This window comes from Heterodontus francisci, chromosome 16 (assembly GCF_036365525.1).
Source record: "Heterodontus francisci isolate sHetFra1 chromosome 16, sHetFra1.hap1, whole genome shotgun sequence".
Taxonomy (NCBI): Eukaryota; Metazoa; Chordata; class Chondrichthyes; order Heterodontiformes; family Heterodontidae; genus Heterodontus; species Heterodontus francisci.
The window spans coordinates 99,416,196-99,429,163 of NC_090386.1; the positions used below are offsets into that span (position 1 = coordinate 99,416,196).

General features: G+C 43.3%; 1 protein-coding gene across 3 annotated transcripts in view; it reads left to right on the plus strand.

Moving 5' to 3' along the window:
- chd6 (chromodomain helicase DNA binding protein 6) overlaps positions 1-12,968 on the plus strand; it is a 344,698-nt gene that overhangs the window by 115,556 nt on the left and 216,174 nt on the right. For all 3 annotated transcript variants that reach the window (XM_068048713.1, XM_068048715.1, XM_068048714.1), the window contains one exon: positions 6,179-6,314. In XM_068048713.1, coding sequence (XP_067904814.1) covers positions 6,179-6,314 — 136 coding nt within the window. The remainder of the gene's footprint in view (positions 1-6,178; positions 6,315-12,968) is intronic.

Genomic DNA, 12,968 nt, shown 5'->3' on the forward strand with positions numbered 1-12,968 from the left:
TATTTGTTAATTTCATCTGCATTTCCTGATTATCTACAATTAACTCCCCATTCTCACTCCAGAAGACCAACACTCATTTTACTCTTTTCCTTTTTAAATACCTGTAGAAGCTCTTGCTATCTGTTTTTACATTTCTAGCTACCTTCCTCTCATACTCTAATCTCTTTCTTCTGATTAAGCTTTTAGTCATTCTCTTTTTATATTCTGACCAATCATCTGACCTGCCACTCATCTTTGCGCAATTATATGCTTTTTCCTTAAGTTTGATTCTTTCCTTAACTTCTTTAGTTAACCATGGATGGTAGGTCCTTCCCTTCGAATTTTTCTTTATAGTGGGAATATACTTATTCTGAGTATTCTGAAATATCCCCTTGAATGTCTGCCACTGCTTCTCTATTGGTCTGTCTCCTAGCCTAGTAACCCAGTTCACTTCAGCTGGCTCAGCTTTCATGCCCACATAATTGCCCTTATTTAAATTTAAAATACTCATCTTAGACCCACTCTTTCAAACTGAATGTAAAATTCAATCATATTGTGAGCACTGTGAACAGTGCTGGTTACCATATTGTAAAAAGGGTATAGAGGCACAGGAGAGAGTGCAAAAAAGATTTATAAGAATATTAGATCTAATACTTATCATGAAAGGCTGAAAATGCTGGGGCTCTTTTCTTTAGAAAAGAGAAGGTTGAGGGGTGACCTGATAGAGGCACTCGCTACCATGTGGAGTGGTTGAGGTGGATAGCGTTGATACATTTAAGGGGAGGCTAGTTACAAGCATGAGGGAGAAAGGAATAGGTTGATGGGTTGAGATGAAGAGGGGTGGGAGGAGGCTTGCATGGAGTACAGACAATGGCCTATTTCTGTACTGTAGGTAGGCTCTTCGTAACTCTGTATGATGGTTATGTCACTGAACTCGTAATCCAAAGATTGGTGAATGGAATCCCCCAAGGCAGTTTGAGAATTTGAACTCAGTTTTAAAAAGTAAGTTTAAAAATCTGGAAATAAAAAGCTGGTGTCAGTTAAAGTGACCATGAAGCTGTAATACTTTCATAAAAATCCGACTGGTTCACTAATGTCCTTTAGGGAAGTAAAACTGCCGTCCTTCCCTGATCTGGCCTACATGTGATTGCTGTCCCACACTCGTTGACTCTTAACTGTCCTCTGAAGTGGCCTAGCAAACCATTCAGTTGCATCAAACTGCATATGCAGCAATTCGTGAAGGAGGTCCACCACCACCACCTCAGAACAACCAGAGTTGGGACAGACTTGCCAGAACCAACCAACCCACGAATATATAAAAAAAAAATTCCAATGATAATGTGGCAACCCACAGCAGCATCAGGCTAATGTCCAGGCTTGTGCGGGCAAGAGACATCCTAATGCACCATTGACCTGGAGTTCAAATGGACCAGCCATAGTGGCACAGTTACAAAAGCAGGGCAGAGACTGTTTATTTTGCAATCAGTAGCTTACTTATTGATTCATCAGTGCCTCTCCATGACTTACAAGGTTCCAGTCGGGAGTGTGAAGGAATACTCACCACTTTCCTAGATGAGTGCATTTGCAACAACACTCTACAAGCTCAACACCATCCGGGACAAAGCACTTCTCTTGGTTGGTACCTCTGTCACCAGGCTTAGCATTCACTCCCTCCACTACCGACGCACTGTGGCTGCAGTGTGTACCAGCTACAATATGCACTGCAGCAACTCAACAAGGTTACTTCAACAACCCCTTCCTCCCCTCCACCACCTAGAAGGAAAAGAGCAGCAATGTCATTATCTCCAAGTTCCCCTCCAAGCCACGCACCATCCTGACTTGGAAATATTTCGCCCTTCCTTTGTCATCACTGGGTCAAAATCCTGAAACATCCTCCCTCACAGCACTATGGGAGTACCTTCGATTCTTCACCACGTGGATTACAGCAGTTAAACGATTAGGTCACCATCTTCTGAGGGTAATTGGGGATGGGCAATAAATGCCAGTCTTGTCAACTTTGCACACATCCCAAGAACAATTTGTTATTTTTTAAATTGCCAGTCACAATGGCTCCTTTTTGTCTCTGTGTTACGCAGGCCAGAAAAGTCCCAGATTTGATCTCCATTCTGTTTTCAGTTGGCTTGTTGTCAGCCACGAAAATGATGTAACGGATGCTGTGAATTAAATAACACAACCAAGGGCCTCGTGCATTCACATCCGATGGTCCCTGGGTTAACACTCCTGATTGTTCTAGGGCATTCATACTTTCACTAAGTGTAGGAAGCTTAGCCAGGCGACATTGCCCAGAGTTTTGTGTCATATCACACTCAGCAGTAGTTTTGGTAAGCTTTGTCCTATTTCATGGGGGCACACAATATGGGATTGCACCAAGGGTGAAATAATTAGGAGAGGAGACTAGAAAAATGTGCAAGTATCTAAATGTTGTTTTAAAATCTGGTGCACTGTAGGAGGTCATGACTTTGAGTTCCCGGGCAATGAGGTGAAGTAAGGATGTTCTAATGACTACAGGCTTTTGTAGTTGGTCATCTGAATCTGTCAGCAGGATTCACTGCATAAGTTTTATATATGAAGATCGATAGCACGCTCTGGAACAGAAGCATGTAGTGCTTCCTAAACCTTTTAAGCCTCTTCATCTCATTCACATAACCTTTTGTAATTTTTTAATTTATGGATGAAGCTTAATGCATTCCAACGACTAATTGGCTCAGATTTATATTCCGTTCGTGGCACTGACCACAACCTGCTCCTGTCACCAGTGAGTTATCAGGCCAGTTCACTGATGAGACCTAAATTATGTTTCATAACTCTTGATGTAGTCTTTGTGCATTTATAAGAAAGATTCACGTGTTTAATCTTTTTAAAGCTGATATGTTAATTTGAGGCGTTTAATCCAATTTTATAATGTCTGAAAGCTGAGTTTATTCCCTTGCTGTCTACTTCCACTCCACAGTACTGTATTTCCCAGAATAAAAGCAAATTACTGCAGATGCTGGAAATCTGAAACAAAAACAAAAAGTTCTGGAAAAACTCAGCAGGTCTGGCAGCATCTGTGGAGAGAGAAGCAAAGTTAACGCTTCAAATCTGTGATCTTTCATCAGAACTGGCAAAGGTTAGAAAAGAATTTAGGTTTTAAGCAAGTGAAGATGAGGGGGTGGGGCAAAGAACAAAGGGGAAGGTGTTAGATAGGGTAGAGGGTGACTAAATAACAAAACTGTCCTGGGACAAAGGCAAAGTGTGTGTTAATGCTGTGTTTTTTCCCAAGATGATCATCTTCCTCCTGAAGGTGCTGACTCTTGTTGGGTACAGCTCCACAGACCTGGAAGTCCTCAAATACTTTGTCAAAGAGACCAGTCCCCCTGTGTGAGCCTTGAACACCAAATGTTGATTGATAAGTTACAGCACTGAAAAAGGCCACTTAGCCCAACAGGTCTATGCTCCACACTAGCCTCCCCTACTTCTGGCCTCTTGCACATCCCCGATTTTAACCACTCCACCTTTTGGTGGTTGTATCTTCAGCTGCCTCGGCCCTAAGCTCTGGAATTCTCTCCCTAAACTTCTCTACTTCCTCCATTAATATGTGTCAAATACAGTAAATTGAGAGAGGAAGTGATGAGTAAAATAAAAAGCAGAGAGAGAATACGAGAAAAGAATAGCACTCAACATAAAGGAAACCCAAAAATCTTCTGGCATGTAAACAGTAAGCAAGTAGTAAGAGTTGGGGTGGGTCCAATTAGGGACAAAGAGGGTGATAGATGCTTAGATGCACAGGACTGTGCTGGAATACTTAATGAGTACTTTGTATCAGTGTTTACTAAGGAAGAGGATGCTGACAAAATAGCGGTTAGAAGCGGAGATGATAGAGGTAATGGATAGGGTGAAAATTGATAGGGAGGATGTATTGGAAAGGCTGGCTATGCTTATGGTGGATAAGTCACCTGGTCTGGATGGCTTGCATCCCAGGTTGCTAAAAGAAATGGAGATAGCGGAAGGGCTTGCCATAATCTTCCAATCTTCCCTAGTTACGGGGGAGGTGCCAGAGGACTGGAGAATTGCAAATGTGACTCCCTTATTCAAGAAAAGGTGCAAGGACAGTCCTAGTAATCTCAGCCCAGTCTGCTAGCACCAATGGTGGGTAAGGTTTTAGAAACGATTAAGGATAGCCAGCATGGGTTTGTAAAAGGCAGATCGTGCTAGACTAAGCTAATTAAGTTTTTTGATGAAATAGCAGAGAGGGTTGATGAAGGGAATATAATGGATGTTGTCTACATGGATTTTAAGAAAACATTTGACAAAGTAACACACAAAAGTTAACAAAACTTTGTTTTGCGACACAGTGGCGCAGTGGTTAGCACCGCAGCCTCACAGCTCCAGCGACCCGGGTTCAATTCCGGGTACTGCCTGTGTGGAGTTTGCAAGTTCTCCCTGTGTCTGCGTGGGTTTCCTCCGGGTGCTCCGGTTTCCTCCCACATGCCAAAGACTTGCAGGTTGATAGGTAAATTGGCCATTAGAAATTGCCCCTAGTATAGGTAGGTGGTAGGGAAATATATAGGGATAGGTGGGGATGTGATAGGAATATGGGATTAGTGCAGGATTAGTGTAAACGGGTGGTTGATGGTCGGCACAGACTCGGTGGGCCGAAGGGCCTGTTTCAGTGCTGTATCTCTAAACTAAACTAAAATTGAGGCTCGGGGAATAGGAGAGTCAGTACCAGCTTGGATAAAAATGGCTTAAGGACAGAAAGCAGCGAGTCATAGTAAGTAGTTATTTTTTGGACTGGTGAATGGTAGACAGTGGTGTAACCCAAGGGTTAGTACTAGGATCACTGCTTTTTTGATATATATAAATGACTTGGATGTTGGAATACAGAGTGAAATTTCAAAAATTGCTGATGATACCAAGCTTGGAGGAGTGGCAAATAGTGAGGATGATACCAATCGACTGCAACAGGACATAGATAAGCTAGCAGAATCGGCAAGCAAGTGGCAGATGGAAGTGTGAGGTGATGCATTTTGGCAGAAGGGATATGGAAAGGCAATATGCACTTAATGTCACAGTTCTAAAGAGTGTGCATAGGTTTATGAAGTTGGCAGGACATATTGAGAGAGTAGTTAGCAAAGCATATGGGATCTTGGGCTTCATAAATAGAGGTTTTGAGTACAAAAGCAGGGAAGTTACTTTGAACCTTTATAAAGCTCTGGTTAGGCCCCAACTGGAGTATTGCATCCAGTTCTGGTCACCTCACTTTAGGAAGGATGAGAGGGTCTTTGAGAGGGTGCAGAGGAGATTTACCAGAATGGTTCCAGGGATGAGGGATTTCAGCTACAAGATTAGGTTGGAGTAGCTGGGGTTGTTTCCCTGGAGCAAAGGAGATTGAGGGGAGATTTGATTGAGGTGTACAAGATTATGACAGGTTTGGATAAGGTAGACAAAGAAAATCTGTTCCATTAGCTGCTGGTGTAAGGACTACGGGACACAAATTTAAGGTTTTGGGCAAGAGATGCAGAGGGGATGTGAGGAGGAATTTGTTTTGCAGTGAGTGACCTGGAACTTGCTGCCTACGAGGGTGGTGGAAGGAGTGATGATCAGTGATTCCAAAACGAAATTGGATGGGCACTGGAGAGAAATAAACTTACACGGAAATGGACTGACTGGATTGCTGCATGGAGGGCCCGCATGGAATTGATGGGCCAAATGGCCTCCTTCAGTGCTGTAATGACTCTCTTGAGAATCTGGCTCTTTGACCAAGCTTTTGGTCAGTTGTCTTAATATCTCCTTATGTGACTCGGTGTCAACTTTTGGCTGATGACGTTCCTGTGGAGCACCTTGGGGCATTTTACTGCGTTAAAGGCGCTATATGAATGCAAGTTATTGTTGAGGTGGAGTTAAAGCCCAAACATTCTGACTCATAGAATCATGGAATGATGGAGCACAGAAGGAGATTGTTTGGTTCATCGTGTCTGTGCTGACTATTTGAAAGAGGGGAGAGTATTATCACTGACCCAAGTCTGTTACTTCATTATTCCAGAGCTGTTAAGACAGAAATTGACAATGCCATAATCCCCTTGAGCCCTGGTTTGGTTCAGTGCTGGTTCAGAAAAATTGTCTTACATTGTACATTTAAAAAAAGATGTAAGAGAAACAATTTAAGTAAAAAAATTTAAAAAATATTTCCTTGCAGCAAAGAACAAGGCCCAACACCGACTGAAAAGAAGAAGAAAGGTAAAAGGAAAAGTGGCGTTCCCGGGGAGAATTCCGAACATGAGCAGTCGGCAGCAAAGGCAACACAGGCTGCAGAGGAACTAACGGATGCACAGGTAAAGCTGGTTATTTGTCAACACCCAGATACCCGTTCCCCAGAGCTGTCCAGATGAATTGTGAGAGGTTTATGGGCGCTCATGGAGTTTGGAAGGGAGGCAGGGCCACAAAGAGAAGAAATTCAAAACTTTTATCCAGTAGGAATTTGAGAGGCTTGAAATGTAACTGGGATGGGTGGAAATTGCTAGATATAGGCATTTAAAAGAAACTGGTACAGTTGGTCGTTGCACTGCCTAGAATGATACTGAAACCCGTGGGCCAGTAGCAATGCTGGAGCCTGCAGGTTGAGATGGGAGCAACGCCCAGCTGAACAGAACCATAAAAAAATTACGGCACAGAAGGAGGCCATTCAGCCTATCGTGTCTGTGCCGGCCAAAAAAACTAGCCGTCCTGTCTAATCCCATCTTCCAGCACCTGGTCCGTAGCCTTGCAGGTTACAACACTTAAGGTGCATGTCCACCTTTGAGGGTGAGTTGAGGGTTTCTGCCTCCACCACCATTCCTGGCAGTGAATTCCAGACACCCACCACCCTCTGGGTTAAATAGTTTTTCCTCATGTTCCCTCTAATCCTTCTACCAATCGCCTGAAATCTGTGCCCCCTGGTAATTGATCTCTCCGCTAGGGGCAACAGGTCCTTCCTGTCTGCTCTATCTACGCCCCTCCTAATTTTGTACGCCTCACTTAAGTCACCCCTCAGCCGCCTCTGTTCTAAGGAAAACAACCCTAGCCTATCCAATCTTTCCTCATAACTGCAACTTTCAAGCCCTGGCAGCATTTTTGTAAACCTCCTCTGTACACTCTCCAGAGCAATTATGTCCTTCTCTAATGCGGTGACTTGAACTGTACGCAATACTGCAGCTGTGGCCTCACCAGCATTTTATACAGTTCCAGCATTACATCCTTGCTTTTGTATTCTATACCTCGACCGATGAAGGAACGCATTCCATATGCCGCCTTCACCACTCTTATCTACCTGTCTTGCCACCTTCAGGAACCTGTGGACATGCACTCCAAGGTCTCTCACTTCTTCTATCCCTCTCAATATCCTCCCATTTATTGTGTATTCCCTCGCTTTGTTTTCTCTCCCCGAATGCATTACCTCACACTTCTCTGAATTGAATTCCATTTGCCACTTTTCCGCCCACTCAACCGAACCATTGATATCATTCTGGAGTCTACAGCTATCCTCTTCACTATCAACTACATGGCCAATTTTTGTGTCATCAGCAAATTTCCCAATCGTGCCTCCCTCATTTAAGTCCATATCATTAATATGTACCACAAACAGCAACGGACCCAACACTGAGCCCTGTGGAACACCACTGGAAACAGCTTTTCATTCGTAAAAACATCCGTCGACTATTGCCGTTTGTTTCCTGTCACTGAGCCAATTTTGGATCCAACCTGCCACATTTCCCTGTATCCCATGGGCTTTCACTTTACTGACAAGGCTGCCATGTGGGACCTTGTCAAATACTTCACTAAAATCCATGTGGGCCACATCCACTGCACTACCCTCATCAATCCTCCTTGTTACTTCCTCAAACAACTCAATCAAGTTAGTAAGACATGATCTTCCCTCAACAAATCAATGCTGACTATCCCTGATTAATCAGTGCCTTTCTAAGTGGCAGTTTATCCTGTCTCTCAGAATTGATTCTAATAATATACCCACCACCGAGGTCAGACTGACCGACCTATAATTATTTGGCCTATCCTTCACACCCTTTTTAAACAATGGTATAATGTTCTCAGATCTCCAATCCTTTGGCACCTCGCCCGTATCCAGTGAGGATTTGAAGATGATCCTCAGCGCATCTGCTATTTCCTCCCTGGCTTCCTTTAACAACCTGGATGCAATCCATCCAGCCCTGGTGATTTATCCACTTTCAAGGATGTCAGACCCTCTAGTACTTAGCCTCTCTCATTATGCTTATCGTATCTAATATTTCACACTCCTCTTTTACTACAATGTCTGCATCAACGCTCTCCTTTGTGAAGACCGAGACAAAAAACTCATTAAGAACCCTGCCCACATCTTCTGCATCCACGCATAAATTTCCTTGTACATCTCTGATAAACCCTACCCTTTCCTTAGTTATCCTCTTGCTCTTAATGTACTGATAAAATTTCTTTGGATTTTCCTTGATTTTACCTGCCAATAATTTTTCATGTCCTCTCTTTGCTTTTCTAATTTCCTTTTTTACTTCACCCCTGCACTTTCTATACTCCTTTAGGCTTTCTAAAGTATTAAGATATTTGTGATTGTCATAAGCTTTCCTTTTCTGCTTTAACTTGCCCTGTAAGCTTCGAGATAACCAGGGGGCTCCAGATTTGGCAGTACCACCCTTTATATTTGTGGGTACATGCCTACACTGTGCCTATAGAATCTTGCTTTTGAATGCCTCCCACTGGTTTGCCTCTGATTTTCCTTCAAGTAGCTGTATCCAGTCCACTTTCGCCAGATCACCTCAGTTTCGTAAAATTTGCCTTCCCCCAATTTAGAACTTTTATTCCTTTTTTATCTTTGTCCTTTTCCATAATTATGCTGAAACTAACTGTATTATGATCACTATGTCCAAAATGGTCACCCACTGCTACTACTTCCACTTGCCCAGCTTCATTACTGAAGACTAAATCTAGAGTTGCGGCCCCTCTCGTTGGGCTTGTTACGTGCTGGTTAAAAAAGTTCTCTTGAATGCAGTTCAAGAATTTAGTGCCCTCTTGATATTGGGGTAGTTGAAATCCCAACTATTATTGCTTTATAGTTTTTGCACTCAGAAATTTGCCTACATATTTGTTCCTCTTTTCCCCCCTCACTATTTGGGGGTCTATAGTACACTCCTAGGAGTGTGGCTGCCCCTTTTTTATTTCTGAGCTCCACCTATATGGCCTCATTGGATGATTCATTTAGCATATCATCCCTCCTCACAGCTGTAATTGATTATTTAACCAATAATGCTACACTCCCTCCTTTTTTATCCCCTCTCTATCCTGCCCGAACACTCTTTATCCAGGGCTGTTGAGCTGTCATTCTTTCCCCTCTTTAAGCCGTTTCCGTTCTAGCAATGATATCGTGTTGTCCTGTGTCTATCTGTGCCCACAGCTCATCGGCTTTATTTACTATACTCCTTGCATTTAAATATATACCCTTTAACTCTACCAAATTCCTGTGCTGCACACTGTTTAACCTTTGCTGCTTCTGTCTTTCAGTTTCACTTGCTAATTTTCTGCCTCCCGTTCCCTGAAACTATTGTCCTATCTGAAACTGCCCTGAAGTTCCCATCCCCCTGCCTAACCAGTTTAAACCATCCCCAACAGCATTAGCAAACCTTCCTGCAAGAACATTTGTCCCAATCCTGTTCAGATGTAGACTGTCTTGTACAGGTCCCACCTTCCCCGGAACTGGTCCCAATGCCCCAGAAATCTGAAGCCCTCCCTCCTGCACCATCTCGCCAGCCACGCATTCATCTGTTGTATTTTCCTACTTCTATACTCACTAGCACGTGGCCTTGGGAGTAATCTGGAGATTACTACCTTTGACGTCCTGCTTGCTAATCTTGTTCCTAACTCCCTAAACTCAACCTGCAGGACCTCATCCCCCTTTCTTCCTATATTGTTGGTACCAATGTGAACCACGACTTCTGGCTGTGCACCCTCGCCCTCCATAATGCTCTGTAGCCGTTCGGTGTTATTCATGACCCCTGCACCAGGGAGGCAACATACCATCCTGGAATCACGTCTGTGACCACAGAAACGCCTGTCTGTTCCCCTAACTGTAGAATTCCCTACACTATTGCTCGCTTGTCTTTTCGCCTCCCTCCCCGCACAGCTGAGTCAGCCGTGGCGCTCTGGTGTTGACTCCCGTTGCACTCTCCAGAGGAATCCTCTCTCCCATCAGTACTCAGAACTGAATACTGGGTCGAAAGTAGGATACGCTCCGGGGACTCCTGCACTATCTGCCTTGACCTTGTCTGTCTGGCAGCCACCCAGACCAAAGAAGATGCCGGGGTTGATTCCCAGTTTGTGCTGTTATCTGGTATCTGCAGGTGGTGTCTTGGTGCCACAATTGGCTGCCGTTGTGTTGGGTTAAGCAAGGGAAAGATGGGCCACTCTTTCATTTTCCTGATGAATATGCAGTGATAAATGTCCAATGTGCAAAGTATATGTGTGTGACCAAGCTCAGACTCAGTTGAGATAGTCTGTGATGTTATCGCTGCTGACACCAGCTGTCCAGATCGTCCATCTCGTTGACTGGGGAAATCCCCCAGGAATTGGCATGTGCAGGAAGAGCAGTTGTGTTAATTATAGTGTCTCGTGTTATTGTCTGAACATGGAACTGATAAACCTCTTGATGCACTTGGATTGACCTCACCTAACGTGAAATTTCTGCCTCAAAGCCCTTGCATCGTGTAACTTAAAATGTAGTCCTCAGAACTGTTTGTTTGTAAGGGCCTGCCTTTCTAGTGAGATGTTGAACTGAGGCACTGTCTGCCCTCTTGAATGGAAGTAAAGGATCTTGTAACACTTGGAAGAGGAGCATGGGGAGATCTCCTTCGTGTTGTAGTGAATATTCTATCCTTCAACCAACATCATTAAAACGTTATTTGGTCATTTATCTCATTGCTATTTGTGGGATCTGGCTGCGTGCAAATTGGCTCCCGTGTTTCCTGCAGCACTTCAAAAAAGTACGTAGTTGGCTGTCAATTTGTTTGGGCCAACCCGAGGTCATGAAAGGCGTTGTATAAATGGGAGTCTTTTTTGCAGAATTGAAAGGGAGAAGCATCAAAGTTTACAAGGGTTTGATAAAATTTTGCTGCTTGCACTCTGGTTGTGAGTCACTGATTACATCTTCAGTGGTCATTTGTTTCTGGCAACTAGCTTCGTAGCTGACCCTCTATGCCTGTGATGGGCGGGGCTACCAGAACAAGGGTGCTAAAGGTAAACATAAAGAGGGCAATTTTATCCTATCCTGGTGGGTGAGAAATCAGTGGCATCAGGTGGAACGCTGATTTTCACATCCTGCCAATATTACCTGTTGTCTTTAATGGAGTGTAAAATCACGTGGGTGTAAAACCAACATTGCACCCAATCCTGTCAGTTTCCTGACTGAAGGGATGGATTAAAATTGCCCCCATTGGGCGGAGTGTAAAATCAGCGTTCCACCTGATTCCACCTGACTAGTTAGGGTAAAATTGTCCCCAAGACCTCTCTGTTTTTGGGAGTGATTGGTTCTGGCCTAGGTGGCAAGTTAGGATGCATTTGAGGACTGCATTTGGTCAGAACATGGACAGTATGTGGCTTTTTGTTGCTTTGCTGATGTTGCCTGAGGAGATCACGTGCCACGGCATGTCATCTAAGTTGTTTTCCTCTTGGTGACTGGAAGAATATTTCTCTATTTAATAACCTGTGGGGCTTGTGTTACGAACGAGGTGGGAGGAGTGCACTGTCTTTCTCCGGTTCTGCTTCTCCATAGGTCACAAAAGATATTTAAATGTTTACCCAGTTACCGATACAACCAATTATATACTCTATTTTTATTTCATCATAATTTCTTTAATGAACAACAAAATTAGCAATTTATTATAAAACAGGACGTATTCAGTAAAGATGCAAAGCATTAACACACAGATTGAAATGTAAAAGTTCCCTTTTAACATAGCCCAACACACGGACACACACAACAGTTAAAGAAAAAACATAAAGAAGTTTTCTCTGTAGAGATCTTTTACAAAAATAAACCAAAATTAACTATTAATAAACGTAATCTTAAATGATAATGAGATAAATCTATATATGAAAAGATGCTACAACTCGGAGTCTCTCTAAGTTAATGAGATTAATGAACAGTCTGTGATGGGTTCACAGCACTTCGTCTGTAGCAGGCGTCACATAGATCTTTCAACAAAGGGTGTAGTAACAGGTCTACTTGGGTTTTGAAATAACAGTCTTGCAGTAGAAGCTTTCTTGAGCTTTTAGGATCTCCCAAAACACAAGAGGCAGCAGGAATCACTCCTGAGGCAGAGATTTTTCAGAGACTAGAGACAATCGGAATCTGCTACCTTTAAAAATGCAGGGCTTCCTCTCAGCCAAGGAGCCTTTCTCCACAGAGAGCAGCAACTCATCTTTTCCTGTCCAGGAGTCTTTTCTCTCTCCAGGCAGACCACAGCCACCAACTCAAATGGAGAATTTATTTTTATGAGAGAGGCACGCTTTCGAGAATAGGTCTTTGTTCTCTGGTCTGCAAACACCATTCCCAGCCACCTCACTGCTAGCTGCTTCCAGCTCCCTGGTCTTTTTCACACTGCAAAACTGAAACTAAAACCCAAACAATAAGTCATGTGACAGTCATAAATCTTCCTGTCATTTCCCTGTTGAGCTGCTTGGAAACAGGTGCCTTGCAGTCTATGCACTTAGTTCAAGTTTCAGCATTCAATGTTCACAGAAAATCCTTTTTCTCAGTCTTTAAAAGCACACAGAATTCTTAGCTTTCAATAAAAAAAAAAGCTCTTGTGTCAATCAAATAATTTACTTTACCAATCCTTTTGACTACTCTATATGTTTCACTGAATCGTGCTTTCAGTGGTTCACCCTGTAAAGGCAGTAATACGCCTCATCCCCTGGTTGAAATGTTCAGGTCTTAAACATAGAAA